General features: G+C 36.0%; 1 protein-coding gene across 8 annotated transcripts in view; it reads left to right on the top strand.

Annotated features, from left to right (window-relative positions):
- Positions 1–24,362, top strand: part of STK33 (serine/threonine kinase 33) — a 173,386-nt gene that overhangs the window by 83,977 nt on the left and 65,047 nt on the right. For 7 of the 8 annotated variants that reach the window (XR_006193773.1, XM_042905789.1, XM_042905790.1 and 4 more), the window contains 4 exons: positions 11,553–11,943; positions 13,248–13,361; positions 17,627–17,740; positions 20,147–20,251. Coding sequence is in view for 7 of the 8 variants with exons in the window: in XM_042905789.1 (XP_042761723.1) it covers positions 11,719–11,943; positions 13,248–13,361; positions 17,627–17,740; positions 20,147–20,251 (558 nt within the window). In the remaining variant the exon portion in view is untranslated. Of the gene's footprint in view, positions 1–11,552; positions 11,944–13,240; positions 13,362–17,626; positions 17,741–20,146; positions 20,252–24,362 lie in introns of all 8 variants that reach the window. The other variant, XM_042905791.1, reaches the window with a different exon arrangement.

The raw sequence follows: 24,362 nt of genomic DNA, 5'->3' as shown, positions 1-24,362 counted from the left end.
AACAATGGACAGATGATCTAAGCAGAAAATCAATAAGGAAACAATGGCTTTGAATGACACACTGGACCAGATGGACTTAACAGATATATTCAGAATATTTTACCCTAAAACAGCAGAATATATATTATTCTCGAGTGCACATGGAACATTCTCCAGAATAGATCAAATACTTGGTCACAAATTAGCCCTCAACAGGTACAAAAAGACTGAGATCATATCATGCATATTTTCAGATCACAACACTATGAAACTTGAGGTCAACCACAAGAAAAACTTTGGAAAGCGCTCAAATACGTGGAGGTTAAAGAACATCCTACTAAAGAATGAATGGGTTAACCAGAAAATTAAATAAATAAAAAAATACATGAAAACCAATGAAAATGAAAACACAACAGTCCAAACCCTTTGGGATGCAGCAAAGGCAGTCCTAAGAGGAAAGTATATTGCAATTCAGGCCTATCTCAAGAAGCAAGAAAGGTCCCAAATATACACCCAAACCTTACACCTAAAGGAGCTAGAAAAGGAGCAGCAAATAAAACCTAAAGCAGCAGAAGAAGGGAAATAATAAAGATTAATGCAGAAATAAATGATGTAGGAACAAAAAGACCCAGTAGAACAGATAAATGAAACTAAGAATTTGAAAGAATTAATAAAATTGATAAACATAGCCAGACTTATCAAAAAGAAAAGAGATAAAGACCCAAATAGATAAAAATCACGAAAGAGATCACAACAAACACCACAGAAATACAATTATAAGAGAATACTGTGAAAATTTATATGCCAACAAACTGGGAAATCTGGAAGAAATGGACGAATTCCTAGAAACATATAACTACCAAAACTGGAAAAGGAAGAAATAGAAAATTTGAACAGACCTGTAAGCAGCAAAGAAATTGAATCAGTAATCAAAAATCTCCCAACAAACAAGAGTCCTGGGCCAGATTGTGTCCCAGGGGAATTCTATCAGACATGTAAAGCAGAGTTAATACCTATTCTCAAACTGTTCCAAAAAATAGAAATGGGAGGAAAGCATTGAAACTCATTCTATGAAGCCAGCATTACCTTGATTCCAAAACCAGACAAAGACCCCACTAAAAAGAATTACAGGCCAATGTCTCTGATGAGCCTAGATGCAGAAATTCTCAATAAGATACTAGCAAATCGAATTCAACAGTACCTGAAACGAACTATTCACCATGATCAAGTGGGATTCATTCCTGGGCTGCAGGGCTGGTTCAGGATTTGCAAATCAATCACCAGGATATATACCACATTAATAAAAGAAAGGATGAGAACCATATGATCCTCTCAATAGATGCAGAAAAAGCATTTGGCAAAATACAGCATCCTTTCTTGATAAAAACCCTCAAGAAAGTAGGGAGGGGTGCCTGAGTGGCTCAATTGGTTGAACTTCCAACTTCAGCTCAGGTCATGATCTCACAGTTCGTGGGTTCGAGCCTCGCATTGGGCTCTGTACTGACAGCTCAGAGCATGGAGCCTGCTTCAGATTCTGTCTCTCTCTCTGCCCCTCCCCACTCCTGCTCTGTGTCTGTCTCTTTTTCTCAAAAAGTAAATAAACATTAAAAGAATAAAAAATAAAAGCAAGTAGGGATAGAAGGAACATACCTCAAGATCATAAAGGCCATATATTAAATAAAGACCCACTGCTAATATCCTCAATGGGGAAAAACTGAGAGCTTTCCCCCTAAGGTCAGGAACATGACAGGGATGTCTATTCTCACCACTGTAGTTCAACATAGTACTGGAAGTCCTAGCCTCAGCAGTCAGACAACAAAAAGAAATTAAAAGCATCCAAATAGTCAAGGAAGAAGTCAAACTTTCACTCTTTGCAGATGTCATGATACTCTGTGGGGAAAACCTGAAAGACTCCACCAAATACTGTTAGAACAGATCCATGAATTCAGCAATGTTGCAGGATATAAAATCAATGTACAGAACCCAGTTACATTTCTATACACCGATAGTGAAGCAGAAGAAAGAGAAATCAAAGAATTGATCCCATGTACAATTTCACCAAAAGCTGTAAGATACCTAGGAATAAACCTAACCAAAGAGGTAAAAGAGCTGTATGCTGAAAACTAGAGAAAGCTAATGAAAGAAATTGTAGAAGACACAAAGAAATGGAAAAACATTCCATGTTCATGGATTGGAAGAACAAATATTGTTAAAATGTCTATACTACCAAAAGCAATCTACACATTCAATACAATCCTTATCCAAATAATACAAGAATTCTTCACAGAGCTACAACAAAGAATTCTAAAATTTGTACGGAACCAGAAAAGACCTCGAATATCTAAAGTAATTTTGGGGAAAAAAACCCACCAAAGCTGGAGGCATCATAATTCCAACTTCAAGCTGTATTACAAAGTTGTAATCATCAAAACAGTATGGTACTGGCACAAAAACAGACACATAGATCAATGGAACAGAATAGAGAACCCGGAAACAGACCCATAAATGTATGGCCAACTAATCTTTGACAAAGCAGGAAAGACTACCCAATGGAAAAAAGACAGTCTCTTCAGCAAATGGTGCTGGGAAAACTGGACAGCAACATGCAGAAGAATGAAACTAGACCACTTCCTTACACCGTACTGAAAAATAAAATTGGATGAAAAACTTAAGCGTAAGACAGGGAACCTAGAGGAGAAAACAGGCAACAATGTCTTTGGCCTCAGCCACAGCAACTTCTTACTTGACATGTCTCCTGGGGCAAGGGAAAGAAAAGCAAAAATGAACTGTTGGGACCTCATCAAGATAAAAAGCTGCACAGTGAAGAAAACAATCAACAAAACTAAAAGGCAAGTGATGGAATGGGAGAAGATATTTGCAGATGACGTATCAGATAAAAGAGTTAGTATCCAAAGTCTATGAAGAACTTATCATACTTAACACCCAGCAAACAAATAATCCAGTGAAGAAATGGGCAGAAGATACGAATAGACACTTTTCTGAACAAGACATCCCAATTCCAAAGAAGTCATCCCGATGACTAACAGACACATGAAAAGATGCTCAACATCACTCATCCTCAGGGAGATACAAATCCAAACCACGATGAGATACCACCTCACACCCGTCAGAATGGCTAACATTAACAACTCAGGCAAAAACAGATGTTGGCAAGGATGCAGAGAAAGAAGAACACTTTTGCACTGCTGGTGGGATTGCAAACTGGTAGAGCCACTCTGGAAAACAGTGTGGAAGTTCCTCAAAAAATTAAAAATAGAACTACTCTATGACCCAGCAATTGCACTACTACATTTATCCAAAGGATACAAAAAAATGCTGATTTGAAGAGGTACATGCACCCCAATGCTTATAGCAGTGTATCAACAATAGGCAAATTATGGAAAGTGCCCAAATGTCCATTGACTGACGAATGGATAAAGAAGATGTGGTATATATATACAATGGAACATTACTCAGTGATCAAAAAGAATGAAATCTTGCCATTTGCAACAACATGGATGAACGTGGAGGGTATTATGCTAAGAAAAATAAGTCAGTCAGAGAAAGACAGATATATGATTTCACTCATGTGGAATTTGAAAAACACAATGTTGTTGGCAGAGCGTTGGGCGGGGTATGGGCTAAATGGGCGATGGTATTAAGGAGGGCACTTGTTAGGATGAGCGCTGGGTGTTATATGTAAGTCAGGAATCACTAAATTCTACTCCTGAAACCATTATTACACTATATGTTACCTAACTTGGATTTAAATTTCAAAAAATAAATAAATGTCTGCTTCACCTCAGTTAATCATTAGGAGTGATTCATCTTTGTAGATTGTTAGGCCTAGAAGGAACCTCAAGACATCCTAGTCTGTACTTAGAGACCTATGGTTTCCTGCCAATTGACTTTCCATCCTCTGCTTGGACATTTCTAGTGACAGAGATAGCCTTTCCTTTTATCTTTGATAGTTGTAAATGTTTGGAAGCCCTTTATATTAGATTGGCTTGCACTCTTGTTTTGAATCACATAGAAGTCTAATTCCTTATGCCTAATCCTTTTCATATTTATGAAGAGATCCTTCACATTCTCTTTGAGATATCCCTCCTTCATATGACCTATCTCTTTACTTTGCTGACTCTTCCTATATACCTGCCTATTTTTCTGCCTAAGTGATTTGTGATTCTGGCTCTTTCCCAGAAAACGAACACTCAGAAATTTTCTTTTTGCATAAGGACAGGCCTGTGCTGGCAGAAAAGGTACCTGATTTCAGGTTGCTTATAACGTACAGGGAGAAGACACTGGACAGCAACAGGAAAGAAATCAGGGAGAGGTTTCTTAGTTTTCTCCAATCTCTTTAAGCCAAACTTTCTTAGCGAAATCTCTGTTTGAATCTTAAACTGCCTGTATGGGGACCACATTTAAGACTGTCCCTCCAGATTACAGCCCAATCAGTGGAGAATATTATGCAAATTAAAATAGGAAAAAAACGTAATAGCACATATCAGCTATTGAACATTCTAAACATATCTGTAATGACATAAATTTTAAACACAGTGTAAATTGTCTTTAAGACAACACACACTCATTTCCCTAATCATGCCCTTAATGAAAATAGTGAACAACTGCTGGTCTCCTTGAAAATATAACACTGTGATCTAGGAAGCTCATCTGGCCCCTCTTTCGGCTCTGTGAGCATGTTGGGAAAACAAGTAGTTGAATAGTGAAGATACAGTCATTCAGCTTGGTCTGCATAATGTCAGACAATCCAGAAGGTTTTTTTCTTCCCTTGAATAGAACACATTTTTGACTGAATTGACTGACTGTTTAGGTTCCTTGTAGACACAGTCTTAGCAAAGAAAACTAAAAATTGCTTTTGGGGAAGAAAATTGTAGCTAGTTATATCTCATAAAACCATTCTTGTGTTCATTTTCTGGAGGAAATTGCTGCGAGTGTATCTTCTAGGGCCAATATGTAAGAGACCTTTTTATGCTTAAATAAAAGCTCAGAGATTTTCTGTCTCAGAGTTGTTCCATTGACTTGTCTTAGTTCTGAAAATAAAATGAAAACCTTTAGTCAAAATAAAGCTCACACTTTAGTTAAATACTGACATAATTTGAACTTACTTTATTTGTTTACATTATGTCTAACACCTATGTTGTCCAGTCTTTGGAGATACAAAGAAACGCTATTATTATAGCAGAAGCTTCTTTGGTTTTCTGATACATTTTTTGGTACCTAAAGTCCTATTTAAACATAATTCCATGATTCCATAGAAAAATAGCTATTCATCTTTGTGTTTACATAAAGATATGTTAGGTTTGCAATGCTTGATTAAGTTTATGCCTCTAAAATATGAATGACATCATTTGGCCTGCTGGATAGTAGATTTATTTTAGTAAGAAATCTTTCAGATCAATTCATAAATGAGAAAGAAATAAATGTGAGTAAACATTTGTTCTATTTTGGTTTTTAAGCTATAATGATTAGAATTCAGTCAGCCAAAAAGAAATTAAATTTGAAATCTAGTTCTTGTTAAGAAACTTTGCATGCAGCTCTTCAACCCATTGTTTTAGAATCTCTGTGGTATGAAAGTAGAACATTACTTTGGTAGATGTAATGGTTGGTAGGTTGGAGAGCAGAAAGAAACTCAGTGAGTAACAGGAACTCCTGTGCCTTCTGAGTATAGCTCCTAAATGCAGCCAGGGCAGTGGATAAATCAGAAACTGGAGCTAGAAGTTACTCAGAAGTCGACATCAGTGTCAGTGATGTGATGAAAATGTGATTTATTTCGAGAAATTGATGGAAAAATTAAAGGAAGTGCTTTCTGAGCAGAGCAAAGAAAAAGATAATTGTTTTAAGATACACACACACACACACACACACAAAACCCCATCTTGAACATGGGAAATTTATTATGTACAGATTCTGTTGAAAGTTTGTGGATAGATATACAGTAAATCTTGAAGGGTATGGAAAGCATGCTTTTAGGAGTACTGTTTATAATGAAATAAACCTTTACATTATGAACTCTTCTTTCAGTTTCTTATAAAAAGCACTATAAAGTCAGTATTCTTAATGCATGCATAAAACAATGCCTTACACATCTTACATGCAACTTTTCTACACCTGCAGAGAGAAAACAGTAGTTTCCCTACACAGAAAGTCTGTTATTTGCAGATCTACTCGGCTGCTCTGAGTCATTGATGGTTACAGGCTTTATATTTAACTTGAAATGCAAAACAGTTTCTTCCAAGGCCTGAAGTTAAATCATTTCGCAAAGTGTATACAGGTATATTCTGGGTTTTCTTTGTCTTGCTAAATACACTTGAAAAACAAGGTCTAACATTTTTAAGACTGTGTGTGTGTGTTTGTTTAGTGGCATCAGTTGCATTCTTTTTTCCCTCCACATGCCAGGAGGGTCCTTTTATGTATCTTTTCCAGTGCTTGCCATTATGAGTTTTAATCACAGCAGGAGAATGCTTTTCACACAACTTTGATGGGGTCATACTTATTGGGATGGCTTGCCCATTATTTCTAGCTAAAATCTTGGACTATGCTGTACACATTATCTGGGGTTAATGTAAGTATAGCATTCAGGATTTTTGCATCTATTTGCAAATGAGATTGGCTTATAAGAATGCCTTTTTCTTTTTTGAGAACTGCTGTGGTCAGGTTTTGGTTATTCTTACTAAGTGAAATGAACTGGATGGCTTTTCATTACCCTGAAATAGTTTATAGGGGAATCATCTGGTCCCTAAAAGTAGGCAAGAACTTTGTAGAGAACTTCTTGAATGAAATGATAAGTGCTGTGAATAAAAATAAAGCAAGGTAAGAGGACAGAGTGAATGGGTCTGCTGTTTCAGATGAGGTGGTTAGAAAAGTTCTCTCAAGTGAGCAGAAACCACCATGAAAAGAGGGATCAAGCCATGCAATTATCTGTGGAAGTGCATCTTAGGCAAAGGAAATAGAAGGGCCAAAGCCATAAGAACAGAATTTGGTTGACATATTCGAGGAACAGTGAGGATGCTAGCCTATCTAGAGCAAGGGAGGTAATGATAAGATATGAACTCTGAGTGATAGTGAGAAGTCTTTGTTTGGAGCCCTATAGGCAAAAATCAACAAAAGTATATTTCTTTGTCTTTTCTGTTCATCTGAAATTTTATTCTTTAATCATGTTTTTCTTTATTTTTGATTTGATTTGCTCATGTATAGTTTTATCCTTTTTCTGTTTTTTAATAAAGGTTTAAGAATACAAGTTTTCTTTTAAGTACAGCATTGCTTGCACTGTATAAGGTTCATGGTCATAAGTCACATGGACATCTCTAAGCTACAAAAAAGGCTGGGAAATGGAAGATTTTTATTTTGTTATTATTTAAAATTTTTTTTTAATGTTTATTTTTGAGAGAGAGAGAGAGAAAGCGCACAAGCAGGGGAGGGGCACAGACAGAAGAGGACACAGAATCTGAGGCAGGCTTCAGGCTCTGAGCTGTCAGCACAGAGCCCAACGTGGGGCTCGAACTCACAAGCTGTGAGATCATGACCTGAGCCAAAGTCAGATGCTTAACCGACTGAGCGACCCAGGCACCCCAGAAATGGAAAATTTTTAAATGAATGTACATGGCAGCCCTGGTCAAAATCAGGATTCTGATAGTAAGGAATAATGGGAGAATCAATATTGGATAAACTACTAGCAATATCATTCATGGGGTGCCTGGGTAGCTCAGTCAGTTAAGTGTCTGACTCTTGATTTCAGCTCAGGTCATGATCTCATGGCGGTGAGATAGAGCCTTGCATTGGGCTCCTCTCTAGGTGTGCAATGTGCTTTATATTCTCTCTCTCTGTCTCTCTCTCTCTCTCTTCCTCTGCCCCTCCCCAGCTCATGCTCTTGTGCGCTCTTTCTCTCTTTCTCTCTCTCAACAAAAAAAAATCTTTCATAGAATCCTGTCATTTTCTGGGAGATTTTTCCTGTAGATTCTATGCTATACAAATTGTTACCAAACGTTGTGAAATGGAAGATACCCAACTTATTTTATGAAACTAGCCAGAAGCTTGTATCAAAACTAACAAAGATGGCTGAAAGGAAAATTATAGACCAGTTTAACTTATGAATGGAATTTTTAAAATTAATTAATTAATTAATTTATATCCAAGTTATTCATACAGTGTGGCAATGATTTCAGGAGTAGATTCCTTAATGCCCCTTACCCATTTAGCCCATCCCCCCCGACAACCCCTCCACAACCAACCCTCTGCTTATTCTCTATATTTAAGAGTCTCTTATATGTTGTCCCCCTCCTTGTTTATATATATATATAAACATTGTATATATGTTTGTATATATATACATATAAATATATATATATTTATACATATATTACATATATATTTATATATATTTATATATATTATATATATTATATATTATAAATATATATATTATATATTTTTATATATATTTTAAATATTTATGTATTTTATATATTTTATATATATATTTTTTTATATATATTTATATATATATATTTTTATATATATATATTTTTATATATATATATATATATATTTTTTTTTTTTTTTTTTTTTTTTTAGCTTCCCTTCCCTATGTTCATCTGTTTGGTCTCTTAAAGTCCTCATATGAGTGAAGTCATATGATATTCGTCTTTCTCTGACTAATATCACTTAGCATAATACCCTCTAGTTCCATCCACGTAGTTGCAAATGGCAAGATTTTATTCTGTTTGCTGAGTAATACTCCATTGTATATATATACCACATCTTCTTTATCCATTCATCTGTCAGTGGACATTTGGGCTCTTTCCATACTTTGGCTATTGTTGATAGTGCTGCTATAAACATTGCATGTGTACCTTTGAAACAGCACACCTATATCCCTTGGACAAATACCTAATAGTGCAAGTGCTGGGTTGTAGAGTAGTTCTTTTTTTAATTTTTTGAGGAACCTGCATACAGCTTTCCATAGTGGCTGCACCAGCTTGCATTCCCACCAACAACACAAAAGAGATCCTCTTTCTCTGCATCCTCGCCAACATCTGTTTTTGCCTGAGTTGTTAATGTTAGCCATTCTGACAGGTGTGAGGTGGTATCTCATTGTAGTTTTGATTTGTATTTCCCTGATGATGAGTGATGTGGAGCATTTTTTCATGTGTCGGTTAGCCATCTGGATGTCTTCTTTGGAAAATTGTCTATTCATGTCTTTTGCCCATTTCTTCACTGGATTATTTGTTTTTTGGGTGTTGAGTTTGGTAAGTTCTTTATAGATTTTGGATACTAACCCTTTATCTGATATGTCCTTTGCAAATATCTTCTCCCATTCTGTCAGTTGCTTTTTAGTTTTGCTGATTGTTTCCTTTTCTGTGCAGAAGCTTTTTATTTTCATGAGGTCCTAATAGTTCATTTTTGCTTTTGTTTTCCTTGCCTCCAGAGACATGTTGAGTAAGAAGTTGTTGCAGACAAGATCAAAGAGGTTTTTGCCTGCTTTCTCCTCGAGGATTTTGATGGCTTCCTGTCTTACATTTAGGTCTTTCATACATTTTGAGGGTTTTTTTTTGTGTATGGTGTAAGAAAGTGGTCTAGTTTCATTCTTCTGCATGTTGCTGTCCAGTTTTCCCAGCACCATTTGCTGACAAGACTGTCTTTATTCCATTGGATATTCTTTCCTGCTTTGTCAAAGATTAGTTGTCCATACATTTGTGGGTCCATTTCTGGATTCTCTATTCTGTTCCATTGATCTGAGTGTCTGTTCTTGTGCCAATACCATACTGTCTTGATGATTATAGCTTTGTAATACAGCTTGAAGTCTGGGATTGTGATGACTCCAGCTTTGGTTTTCTTTTTCAAGATTGCTTTGGCTATTCGGGATCTTTTCTGGTTCCATACAAGTTTTAGGATTGTTTGTTGTAGCTCTGTGAAGAATGCTGTTGTTATTTTGATAGGGATTGCATGAATGTAATTGAAAGCCCCAAATACAAATGTATCAGTTTTTTAGCATCAGAAGAATCATCCATCATGATCATGTAGGGTTCATACTATTAAGTGTAAGAATGCCTTAATATTAGGAAATCTTTTTAAAGAACACAACATATCAAAAGATCCAATGAGAAAAAATATAATCACAATAGATAAGAATTGATAAAAGGTAGCACTTGTTTCTGATTAGAAAACTAGTCCTAGACAACTAAAACCAGAAAGATATTTCTTCACTGAAATAAAGGTATCTAACTTTTTCTCCTGGTCAAGCTTATTCCAGTTCAAAGGATAAAAGTATATTCCATATATCCCTAGCCTTATCAATCTGTGACTACAAAATATACTTTTATGTAATATAGGAAATAGTATGGTAAAAAACCATAATAATGTACTCCCAGTTACTTCTGGAAGTTTCTCAAGGTATTCTCTTATATGTACTGCAGAGCACATTTCTCCTTCCTCACATCTTTCCAACTTACATCTTTCCAACTTGCACCGTATAGCTGCCAATAACTCTAGTTAGGTAGAACTAACTCACACCTTTCCAACTTGCCACCATATAGCTGCCATCTTTCCAACTTGCTCACATCTTTCCAACTTGCCACCATATAGCTGCCAATAACTCTAGTTAGGTAGAGTATGTCCAGTATGCTTGGCATACCTGTTTCTATGCTCAGGAAAAAATTGCACCCAGTAGTTCTTTCTTTCTTTCTTTTTTTTTTTTTGCTATTTGAGTATAAAAATGAAAATACTTCTAATATTGCCTTAGAGCTTTAGTAATAAGTAGTTTTATAAAATCAAATTGTCTACTCCATTGTGAAGGTGTTAATATGAATTTGCCCTAATAATAAGCTGAGTAAGGTTTAAATTTTGAAACCACAGTAAATGAATGTTTTACATCACTATTTTTAAGCCTTTATTTTAAATTATTTTTTCTTTTTTTACCACAGCCCACATTAAGAAGAGGGAGTGGATGGGTGAGCTAGGTGAAGGGGATTAAAAGATACAAACTTCCAGTTATAAGTCACAGTGGTGTAAAAAGTACAGCATAGGAAATAGAGTCAATAATATTATAATAACTTTTTATGGTGACAGATGGTAACTAGACTTATGGTGATAATTTTGTAATGTATATAAATGTTGAATCATTATGTTGTATACCTAAAACTAATATACTATTATATGTCAATTATACTTCAATAAAAAGTATCTCTTATATTGTGACTCAGTACATACTCATACACAAACATTCTCTATATGTGTATTTACATAATTAGAAGTTTCATAGAAGTTACCAAGGATCTATGCAAAATACTCATATCCTCTTAGAATTAAAAAAAATTGGTGTCAACCCACCAAATTGATTTCCCTAGACGATGCTTTTCAGCAATTTATGGTTATTAAATTTTGAAAGATGAAAATCCATTGGTTTTTAGAAATATGTCCTAATTTTGTTGTAAATATTAACTTTTCATGTATAGGCAGGATGCTTTCGGTGCTAACTCCAAGTTTTTCTCTAACTTATAGGAGGGTGACAGAATCAGAAAGAACCTTCTAAATTATTGTTTATTTTCTTTCTGCAGCTCTCATGTGTGAATATAAGTATAGTGCATCAGTACTGTAAAGACCTCACCAACTAGAAGTTACAGTTTTCACCATCAGCTTACCTTATCCCTTTTGGTCTGGTTCTTTTCCTCAAGGAGTGGAAACTTCTTTCCTTCAAGTTGCTTTAGTTGCAGAGTTAAGCAAATGGCCAATAGTGGGTTTGGTAAACAATGCGCAAAATGCTCCAACTGTTCATCTACTTCTAAGCAAGATGTACTGTATGTATGTGCCTGTAGAAGAAGGCTTTCTCCAATCTCTGTGGTGGAAATGTCCCAAGAATCAAGCATGGGCAGCTCAGAATATGAAGTTTCAGCAGACAGAAAAAAAGAAAACCAACCCATCACAGATAGTGCCTCTGGGAAAGTTATGGTAAATATTGAAGTTTCTATATCCCAACACAAGTTGACATCCTATTTCCTAATCCCATCCTTAGCTTGATCCATATCCCTTGGTCCCTTGTCAGCTAAATCATTGCCTTCTTAACTATTAAAGGAACATTTATTGCTTATGTGAGAGGTGAGCAAAATTGGTTAGTAATTTCTTTTATGATAATTCCATCCACTGTTGAGTTATTTTCCATGATCACAAATAATTTGGAATGTTATTCCAGCTTCTTTAGTTTTTAATGGTTTATACAGAAATGAATTGGCTTTCAAATTGGATTAAATCTGAATTTGGCCCATTGTTATAGTGAAATATAGGGTGGTTATTATTTATGACAATTTCTGGTTATCTAGATGGAATATCAAATATACTTTGCAAAGCTGTTGTATGTTAGTTACAATCTATGACTACCTGGTAGGATTGGTTTGCGGGGTATTTTACCTTTATGGAGAAGAGGCAGTATGGAAGATTGTAGTTGATACAGCACAACTTTGGAGACTGAGAGCAGTAAGTTTTATTTTTATGTATTTATTTATTTATTTATTTATTTATTTATTCATTTATTTATTTAAATATGAAATTTATTGTCCAGTGGTTTCCATACAACACACAGTGCTCATCCCAACAGGTGCCCTCCTACCCCCCATCAACCCTCAGTTTATTCTCAGTTTTTAAGAGTCTCTTACGGTTTGGCTCCCTCCCTCTCTAACTTTTTTTTTCTTCCCCTCCCCCATGGTTTTCTGTTAAGTTTCTCAGGATCCACATAAGAGTGAAAACATATGGTATCTGTCTTTCTTTGTATGACTTATTTCACTTAGCATAACACTCTCCAGTTCCATCCATGTTGCTACAAAAGGCCATATTTCATTCTTTCTCATTGCCAAGTAGTATTCCATTGTGTATATAAACCACAATTTCTTTATCCATAATCATCAGGTAGGTTCTAATGGATTTGTGATGCAGGTTATCATGTAGACTTGCCTGGATTCAGGTGACTAGATTGAATGGCTGGCTTCTTATAGTCTCTTCTAGCGTAATAAGCCAATGAATCATATAGGACTTAGAATTTTAAAAAAGACAATAAAAAACACAATATTTCTTTTATACAGTAAATATCATAGCACACATTTAAAAACAAAAAAAGACAATATTTCTTTTACACAATAAATATAGCACACATTAAAGATTTGTCATATTATTTAAATTAGGGTTCTTATTTTGTCAAGATACAAGTGTACTGTATTTGTACTACAAATATATCTTAATTTTTTTATTCCTTTTGGTGTAAGCCCTCGAAAACCTCCAATGTGGAGAGAAAAACGTCTCAACACCAATGGAGTCGGGGAAACATTACAGAAGGAAAAGTTCCTCACATAAGGATGGACAACGGAGCTGCTATTCAGGTATATAGAAAGCAAACTGAAACTTCTAGGAACTTGTAACTCAATAGTTAGTGGCAAAAATGATTTAAAAATTAGTTTCTAAGGAAAGGAAGGAAAGAAAAGAGAAAATTAATCAGTTTCAAGTATGCCGAAGTCTTTACCAAAGAAAATGCAGACTAATTATTTTTTCTGCTTATAGTGAACCAAATAGACTTTAATTAAAGCAGAGGACATTTTTAGTAGTAAAATGAGAACATTTTGGTCATTATGTCTTGCCTGTTGCTGAGAACAATCTTGGGGTCTTTGTGTAGACCTCTTGAAGACAGAGAAAGACCAGATGACTTGAAATGGTTTGGCTGTTCATTTCCTTGATGACTGGTACTGAGGCCAGAATTTTCCTCATGGACCCCTCCATTTTTTCTAGACTGTGATGGGATGGGTACCAATATTACTCTTCTAAGGATTCTAATTATTATGGTTTGAATATTATTACCATTTTAGAAATTAACATGTGTTCCTTTAACATCACATTAAAAGAACCACAATAAGAACAACTAGAAGAAGAAAATTGAATTAACATTAAATAACTTTTTTTTGACATTTATTTATTTTTGAGAGAGAGAGAGAGAGAGGTGGAAGGGCAGAGAAAGAGGGAGACACGGAATCTGAAGCAGGCTCCAGGCTCTGAACTGTCAGCACAGAACCGTATGCAGGGCTTGAAGTCATGAACTGTGAGATCATGACCTGAGCCAAAATTGGTTGCTTAACTGACTGAGGCACCCAGGCTCCCCAACATTAAATAACTTTAAAAAGTGTGTTAAGAGATGTTTGACAAGTTACTTGAAGTGATCAGAAAAACTTCCTGAGAATTCTAACTTGAAAAATTTAATTCTCCCACTTTAAATAAAAGGCCTGTATTTTTTGGGGGGGATGCCTGAGTGGCTTAGTAGGTTAAGTGGCCGAGTCTTGGTTTTGGCTCAGGTCATGATCTTATGGTTCATGGGTTCTAGCCCTGCGCCCGGCTCTACAGTGATGGCACGGAGCCTGTTTGGGATTCTCTCTTCCTCTCTCTCTGCCTCTCCCCCACTCATTCTCTCTGTCTCTCTTTCAAAGTGGATAAATAATTTTAAAAAAATAGATAAATAACCTGTATTTTTCAAAAATCCACAACTTTACTGAATTTTAAATTTAGCCCTAAGAGCTTATAAAAGCAAAATATGTTCATTGTAAAATATTAGGAAAATATAGATAGAAAAGTGAAGAAAATAAAAATTATGAGCCAGATGTAACCGAATTTAAAATTTATTACTTTTATTTTTTCTATACATGTATGTCTTACTCTATTTTTTCTTTCCAGTTTTTTTTCCTGTTTTAAATTATGAAACATTTCAAATATATACATATTTTTAAGGAAATAGTCTTAACTAGCATAATTGAAGTTTTTCTTGTCCTATTAAATGGACAGGATCATTTTAAAGTTTTTAAACATTTTGGAAGAGTATAAAAAAGTAATTAAAGTCATCCAAAATTCTACTATCCAGTGATAGCTACTCTTAATGTTTAGATGACCATCTTTCCAGATATCAATGTCAGCACCTTCACATACCCACATTTTCATAATGGGATCATATCATACATGCATTCATACTCTACACTATATCATTCTATGTCAATAAAAATAGATCTACATTACCATTTTTATAGCATCCTCTTAAGATTATTACAAACAAGAAGTAATTTTCTCCTTATTTTCACCACTATGTAATTATGTCAAAGCAGTTAGTTGAAGAAAAAGATTAGTTTATAAAACTAGTTGGGCAATAGAGCTATTTCTATATCCATTCCTCATTTAAAATATCCTATTTAAACAGTGTTAAAATACTGTGTCCAAGTTGTGGTTCTATATGTTAAAAAAGCAAATGAGAGTTTTCTCATTTAAAGAACAAGAAAAATTGGAGAAATAGTTATATAGTTTATATCATTTTGTTCTGTGGAAAACAAAAGGGATAAATGACCATTTAAATTGAGATTTTACTCATTTTTCATAATACATAATTGGGAGTTACATATAAATATAATAAAAATAAAATATTTGTCTTTTTTTAGTCATAGTTTTTCTGATTTTGATTCTCACCATTAAGTGGTTGTAGGAAGAAGGAAGGGAAAAAGTAATTATAAATCACTGAAAGTCCCATCGTGGGAACCATCACCTGGGCAGGATGTACCCTATGTGAGTCCAGGAGTTGCCATTTGCATCATTCAAGACCATAAATCCAACATTCTTACCCCAGGGTTCAACTCCACATAACTGGTCTGTCACTTCTCACAGGTGTATATATGTAGAAGGTTCCTGGCTGGCTGGCTTGCTGACTGAATTTGTTGATTGATTCATTCATTTACTGATTCGTTCATTCATTCATTCCATATTTGCACTGCTGTTCCTGTGGAATGCCTTCCTTGCTTTGTTTGCTTGGATGATAGAAAAAAGATTCTCGATTATTTGCTTTTGTTCCCTCACATGCTGATCTCAGAAGCCATCTCTTTTGTAATGTTTTCCCCTATTCTCCCAGTATTTTAGCTGTGGTCTCTGGCCCCAATGTTGTTTTGTATTTTTTTTTTTAACTTAAGACTTTATAACTTAAGTGATAATCTTGTCTCTTGAGTAGCTTACAAATTCTGAGAAAACAGAAATTGTGTTTTATCCATTTTTGTATAAAATATGTACACAAGGAACTATCTAAGGAAAGTCTAACATGTTGAAGCCAAACATTTCTTCTTTCTTCCTTCCTTCTTTCCTTCCTCCCTCCCTCCGTGTCTCCCTCCCTCCCTCCCTCCCTTCCTTCTTTTCCCCACTATGTGCTAAGCATGAATGTTTTACCTACAAAGTTTCAGGGTAGGCTTTTTAAAGGATACAGAAGAAACAGCTTCTTAAGCTTCTAGACCATCTTGGAAGAAAAACATGAACCAAAGTATTTGTAAGAAAGAGAGTAACAATAATACGTGAGGACCAATGCATACATTCTGAGGGAAGTCAAAATAATGGAACAATTACCAAGGTGCAAAGTCGGGGAACTCCTTCGTGAAGGAGATAAGTAATTAGTTGGGCATTAAATCTTTTTTTATGAAAGTAAGACAGGAACGTAAGCAGCAGAAGATATGAAGATTAGCAGCTAATTTATCTCTTGCACGGCAAAGGCGAAAGTGGTTGCAGAGAAATAGAGTAGCATCTCCAGGGAAGGCTTTGCTGACCCAGCAGAGGCTTCACCTAGTGGCATTACTTTAGATGTTTTGTCGTATTATAGTCCCCAGGCATCATGTGTCCAGAAAGTCTTATTAATACCCTGATAGTGATTTGGATCAAGGAGACTGACTTCCCCAACCAAACAGGAAAAGAAAGTGTAAATGAGTTACATGTTTGTTATTTTACAATGAGAACCAGAATGCTGGTGTTGGCAAAAATAGTGCATTATTATTTTTTAAATAATCTTAACTTCTATTGAGTGCTTACTATGTTCTAGGTGCTATGCTTTTTTAAAAAAGTTGAAGTGTAGTTCACATACACTGTTACATTAGTTTCAGTTTCAGGTGTACAACTTAGTGATTCAACAATTCTACTCATTATGCTATGCTAATCATGGGAAGTGCAGTTACCATCAGAAGTTAAATAATATGTGGAAGAATTCTTGGTCTGGATAGCGTTACTATGGATGGTTTTTATTTTCTTCTCAGTGCTGACTTACATTAAAATTTCTGTCAGATACTGCTTTTTCTAAAACAAAAGAAATGAAACCACTAAAGTGCTTTTTAATAGAAATAATGAAGTAAAGAAAAAGTGTTACTTGGTAAACAGCAAAGCAGGTATTCAGTGGTTAATAGGTGTTGATTTTATAATACAGCTCTAGGAATTTGGGGATAATTTCTTCGGTAAATGTATTTTATACACACAAACACACATTCATGTATGCATTAATATTCCATTCCTCCTCTTTCTTATGAAGACATTTCATTCATTGTAGTTTGTAAGAGATTCATCTTGATACTTTTGAGGTTTTCTGTATGTCTCCATTGGGATGTTCATGGTTTTTCCTCCAAAGGGCAATTAATGAGATTTGCCAAAACTCATTTTTGGTTAATTAATATCAAATAGGTGGCATCTTCTATTTGATTTTACCCTGGAGCAGAAACTCTCTTCCCTTGGTTGGGTATCTATCAGTATTCTGTGTTCATTTTTAATACCTGATGAATACCTGATGAAAGAGACAAAGGAGCTCTTATTTTTTATCCAGGAAATCTATACCTTTGGAAGAATATTGGGACAAGGGAGCTTTGGAATGGTCTTTGAAGCTACAGACAAGGAAACAGAAACTAAGTGGGCAATTAAAAAAGTGAACAAAGACAAGGTAAGACTTATTAGCAGCATCACACTGAGGGCATGGTGCCAGGGCAGGGTGGGGTAGGCGGTATAGTTTTCACACTAACAACTGACTCTGAGGGCAGGACCTGGGCTGTTTCCCTGGATAAGTGTGGCCATTTCCCTAGCCTTCAAGAATAGGGACCTATTCTTGAACTCATGTATCTGGGAAAAGCAAATGAAGGATCAGCTAATGTAACCAGTATGACCAAATAAGGGTAAAGTTCTTCGGAATGAGTTGAAAGTAAGGGCTGATTCTATGTCTGTGTAGCTGTAGGGCTAAGGGCTAGATATGGCTTAGCTAGACTGAAGTCTCAGTGCTCTCTCCCAGTGTAGTTCCAACGGCTTTCCTCCTATCCTTTCCTCTCCTTTGATTCCCTATATCCTCATTGTTAGCTAAGTCTCTGATTATTCATCCCACCTGCTCTTCCCATTTGAACCACTTTTTCAGCAACTGTCAACTGTGCTGTTTACTTGTAGCCACTGTTTTTCTCACTGGATTTCTCCTGGAGTGGACAATGACTGGGCTTGTCTTTAAGAGATCGTCTAGCTTCTCAGGCTTTACACCTGATCATTTCATCAGCTTTTAAAAAACCTCTGTGCCTGGGAAAAGACAAAAGACGGTGTTTTTTTTTTTTCCTTGGGTTTGTGATGATTAATATTACATTTACAAAGTGAAATAGTAAGTTTTATGTATTCTTTAAAACAGACTATAGAAAATTACATACCATTTTTCTCTAAAGTTTAATAAAATAACATACAAATCCTAATAAAGGGAGATCTAGAGACTTTCTGGAAATCTTTAGAATTCTAGAACCATCGTGCTACATGGGATGTTGTTTCCTTTGCCCCTTTGGTGTCAGGGAGGGCTAGAGGTTAGATTTTAGGGTTATATAGTAGGGTACCTGCTTGCAACTTTAGGATTTCAAAATCTTGCATACACATACTGATGATGAGCATTTATAGGCACTAATATAGTAAAATAAATTTATATCCTCAATTTATGAATTGGACAATATATTTTACTGTATTATATGCAGGTTAGGCCATTTGGGGAGGGAGGTAGGAATGGAATTGAGACTTGTATTAGGAGAAATTGTGGTAACTTTCCATGTCTAGTCTAGATAAGAATTCACTCCTCACAATTACTGTTTCTCCTGACCCTCTAGGATAACCTTTAATTGTTGACTTTCACCCTAGGGCGTAGTGGTAGGCAGTTTCCTACTCATTCTGAGATGGTAATGGTTGAAGGGTAAAGGTAATTGGATGCAGGGATGACTCTAGGTAAAATTTTAACTAGGTAAAATTTGCCATGTGATCCATCTTTTTGCAGTCCTTGAAGAACTATTACGCATTTTCTAACCTTGGTGGTGGCATGGGGGTGGGGCAGAGGGATAAGACCTTTGTCGTCCCTTTCAGGGATGTTTTTATGTGAATAAGGGCAATGCTGGTAATTTAGATATCAATAAGGGGGGATGATTGGGGTGGTCGTAATGGTGGTGAGGGTAGAAAAGGCCCTTCTAGAATTTCTGAGATGACTGTAGAAAATCAATTGTACCCTGATTTGCGCTCCCTGGGATGTGCCTGCCTTTGCCTTTTGCCATCAGGTATGGTTAAAGGTTACATGTAAGGAGATAAAGCTGGAGTTAGGTTGGTCTGAAGGTAAGATCTCTCTGGGCTCTGTGCTGAAAGCTCAGAGCCTGGATCCTGCTTCGGATTCTGTGTCTCCCTCTCTCTGCCCCTTCCCTGCTCGTGCTCTGTCTCTCTGTCTCTCAAAAATGAATAAACGTTAAAAAAATTTTTTTGAAGGTAAGATCTCTCTCTCTGTCTCTCTCCTTAGAAGCTGGGGGTATCAGGAAGTGACATATTGCAGGGCTAGGTGTAGAATCTCACTGCCTATTTTGTATATAAATACAAATATATAAATATGTAAATAAAAGCATATATATATATATGCACACATATATCTTCAAAACAAAACAACAAAAGAAAAACATTTTGTTTTTAGCTTCTCCAAATGATGTCACTGGAAAGTAGATTTTGGTTTTATTATGCTAACATCACAGGATTAACATGATTTTGAAGGAAATACCAAAAGGCATTTTAAAAACTGGAACAATTCTCTCAGGGGACAGAGACCATGTTGTGGTTAATTTATAGAAACAGTCCAAGAAACAGATGTGGCTCGAGGCCAAATTATATATAACTTAAAATTGGACAAAGGAAAGAAGGGCCATAATTTAATGTTATCGTGGAAATAAGTTGCATATTATCGTTTGAAAAGGGAACTTCTCCAGAAAATGTAGGAAAAGATATAAAAATGACTGTAACTTTTATATTGAGGTTTGTATTAGTGACATTCATATGTGAAATCTATGCATCCTCATTGTGAAAGGCTGGAAGCTCTGCCGTGAAGCTACTTGAACGGGAGGTGAATATCCTGAAAAGTGTGAAACACGAACATATCATACATCTGGAACAAGTGTTTGAGACGCCTAAGGTAAGGCTTGTTCAGGTGCTGCACTTTGAAAGTTGTTACTATTACAGATGAACATCACTCCCTTCTGCAGTCACCCCTGTAGGGCACAGGTGTTCCTGTCCGTGGCATGTGTCTGTCACTGGAGATTGATGAGGGCATTCTGGAGGACTTTTATTATTGATTATATAATTAGGTGTCTGATGATTAGATTGATGTCTTTAGTGATATTTCTGGGTGGCTTGTTGAAAACAAATGTTTACAATTGAAGCAACTTCATACACAAACAGATAGTAATTAGAGCTTCCTTAGAGATGGCTTTCCTTTTGTTTTGGGCTTTGGTGTCTCCATTAGAATCTCTTAGAATATTGTTGTAATTTTGCAAGGTTAGCTTTATAAGAAAGTTGGCATAGGTATATTTGGCACTGTGTAGAAGATATTTTACCATCTGTGTTTTACCAATGTGTTTAATCTTCTTTCTTCCCTAGATGTTATCAATCTTTAAATGCCTGTAATTTTTATTTACAGTTGTTCTGAAGCCTGAGTTATTTGCCATCCTGCCTCCAGATTGTTTAGTGCCTGTGGGTTTGGGCGTTTCTCTGCTTGGAGGCGGTATAATGTAGTGGTTAGGCATGTGGACTCTGGGCTCAGATTGCCTGTGCATTCGAATCCTGGCTCCACCACTTATTAGCCGGGAGACCATGTTGTTATCCAACCTCTCTATACTTTAGTTTCCTCATTTGTAAAATGGGTTTAATAATAGTATCGACCTCATTTGGTTGTGTGAGAAGGGAGACGATTCATTCTCAGAAATACCAAATAAAAGCTGTGCTGTCTAGTAACAGTAGGTTTACAACCTATTGGAAATATGTACAAATCTTCCCCACCCCCGCCCCCACACACAATGGAGTCCCAAACCCTTAGACACTTCGCTTCCCGGTTCTTCTTCTCCTCTCTGTTTCTGGGGCTTATTTTCGCAGGCTTTGCAATGAGCATGAGCCAAAGAACAAAGGGAGGAGGGGCTGAAAGTCTCTGCGTCACCTCAGGGAATGTACATTTGTTCCAATCAGATTACTTTTTGCCTTACGTGAGGTAAGGTTGTAACCTCTGTAGTACTCAGCCAGTGAGGAACCAGGGGAGGGACTCTTGTGCTAGGAAATAAATTATCTGCTGTAAATGCCCTGAGGGTGCCTGTCTGTCAGACACCCACTTGCAAGAATGTTGTTTAATTAAAGCCTCACTTCATTGTGCTCTGAGTCTCTGCATCCTTTGATTGGGCCGGTGGGTTTATTCTTACAGTTGTTGAAGGATTAAATGGGAAAATGGATATAAGGCATCTGTCTCTTTAATTGTTAGCTATTGTTCTTTGTTGCCTTTGTCAGTTTCTGAGGCAGAATTAGTCAGTTTGGGTTATGTATTATGCTTGATTCATTAGGAGTGCTTGATAACTATGAAAGGCCACAGTCATCCTTTATGGGAGCAGTATACGGCAATGATGCCAAGAGTCTGTTCTTTTTAGTCTTCGAGTTGTTATTTTTTAATCCCCAAATCATGTGAAAATACTTTTGCTCTTTGTCATCAGTTTTAATCAATTTGATTATATTATGCCTTGCTGTAGTTTTCTTCATGTTTCTTGTGCTTGGGGTTCATGGAGCCTCTTAGATCTGTGAGTTTATGGTTTTTATCAAATTTAAGCAAATCATTGGCCATTATTTGTTCAAATGCTTTTTCTGCCTTCTACTCCAAGTATCCATGTTAGAATGTTAGGTTGCTTGATATTGTCCACAGCTTACTTTTTCCTTTGTTTTCTTTGGTATACTTTTCCTTGCGATGTCTTCAGATTCAGTAATCTCTTTTTCTGTAACATCATGTGTGCTACTTATCTTTTCCAATGGAAATTTGATTTGATTCTTTTCTATAGCATGTTTCTATTTAACATGCTCTATATTTACTCCTCCTTAAATATAGTTATAATAACTTATAGCATTCTTTTCTACTAATTTTATCATATATGTCATTTCTAGGTCAATTTCAATTGACTGATTTTTTTTTTCCATTATGGGTTATATTTTCCTGCTTCTTTGTATGCCTGTTAGTTTTTGGTAGGTTGCTAGATATTTTTATATTCTTATAACTACTCTTGAGCTTTATTGCAAGACATAGTTAGTTGGAAACAGTTTGATACTTCTGAAGCTTGTTTAAGCTTTGTTAGATGATACCAGAGCAGTCTTTGATCTAGGGCTAATTTTTTCTTACTACAGAAGTAAGACCCTTTGAGAGTACTTTACCTGATGTCCTGTGAATTATGAGATTTTCCACTTTGGCTAATGGGAATACAGGCTCTTTCTGGCCATGTGTAAGCTCCAGTTATTGTTCCCTCTGCTTCTCTTGCATGGTTCTTTACCCAGCTTTGGGTAGTTCCCTCATACACATAAACTGAACAGGACTCTGCTGAAGACTTGATGGGGAGCCTCTGCAAATCTATGGAGCTTTCTCTGTGTACAGCTTTCTCCTCTTTTGGTACTCTGCCCTGTGAAATTTAGTTGTCTTGGCCTTCCTGGACTCCCTGTTCAATTTCCTCAATTCATGGAGACTGTTAGGCTCTCTTTGTATTCCTTCTCACTGCCTCATGGCCTACAGATCCTCTCTGGACAGTTAGGTAGGATGATCATGGGGCTTGGCTCATGTGTTTCCCCTCTTTCAGGAGTCATCACCCTATGCTACCTAATGTCTAATGTCTGAAAATTGCTGTTTTATATATTTTGTCCATTTCTTAAGTTGTTTCAGGAGAGAGGGTCAGTCTAGTCTCTGTTACTCCATCTTGGGCACAGGTGGGAGTCCAAATCTAGAATAGTTTGAAGGCAGAGGAAATTATCATCTGTGATTGGTTTGTTGTGGTGGGTTTTTTTGTTTGTTTGTTTGTTTGTTTTTTAATGTACTGCTGGCCCTTGATTCACATAGGTCAGATCTGCCCCCTCTCCTTCCCTCCCCAACTCAAATACTTAGACCTTCTAGGTCATCTTAAAGATGAATGGAAATTGTTACCTGATTGGGTAGACCATGGTATTAGAACTGTCATTAAGTCAGACTATGTTATGGTTTTTTTGTGAATCCAAATGTTCTCCAGATCTACACAATGATTTCTAATAATTATAAAAAGACTTATAAAAAACTTTTATTGATTGATATACCTTTTATCAACTTTCATATTTAAACTTGACATCAATTTATGTTGTAAGCATGGCTAAAGTAACTCTTCTTTCCAAATAGTTCACATACCACTTATGATCCCTACAGTGCTATCAGTGGAAATACGATGGCATAGTTCAAAAGCTTATTTATGTGTTAGACTTTGCACAATTCTTTAGTTACTTTTGAAATTCCAAAGCATCCTGAGGTTTAGTGGATTTGAATTTTGACTGTTGGAAGAAAGGGTGTTAATCTTCTATTCCTGTTTTCATGCTTGCTGATTGAATACAGATGCTGCATTAGTAGCGGCTATAGAATATAATCAGACCCCCAAATTAAAAAAGAAATTACAAAAATTTAGCTGTGGAGGGTGGAATGGGGGCCATGGAGGGTAGTCTACGACTGAATAGCAACAGATATGAAAAAGGCTTGCATTTTAGTTGACTGTGAATCTTTTTGACTGAAGAAATGACTTCTAGAAAACCCAAAGTGGTCTTAATATGCATCAACATAAACAGCAAATATGGAAGAGGCATTTTACCCCTGGCTTTTTCCTGTATATAACCAGTTAGTTACAAAGTCCCGCTATTTCTTCCTCCTAGGTAATTTTCATGTATTTTTCTTCTTCCCCTTCTTGTGTCCATTCTGTGCCTTGCATCTACCCCCCCGTAAACAAAGGTCAGCACACTATAGCATGCAAGCCCAATCTGGCATGCTGCCGATTTTTTTTATGGTCTGTAAGCTACATTTTTTTACATTTTTAAATGGCTGAAAAAAATTTAAAGAGTAAATATTTGATGGCATATGAAAAGCATATGAAACTAAAATTTCAAAGTCCATAGATAAAGTTTTGTTGTGTTGTTTATGGCTGCTGTTATGCTATAACAGCAGAGCTGAGTAGTTGCAAAAGAGATTGTACAACCTACAAAGGCAAAAATATTTACTA

The sequence above is a fragment of the Panthera leo genome, chromosome D1 (genome assembly GCF_018350215.1).
Source record: "Panthera leo isolate Ple1 chromosome D1, P.leo_Ple1_pat1.1, whole genome shotgun sequence".
Lineage (NCBI taxonomy): Eukaryota > Metazoa > Chordata > Mammalia > Carnivora > Felidae > Panthera > Panthera leo.
This window is presented reverse-complemented; position numbering and strand designations above follow the sequence as displayed.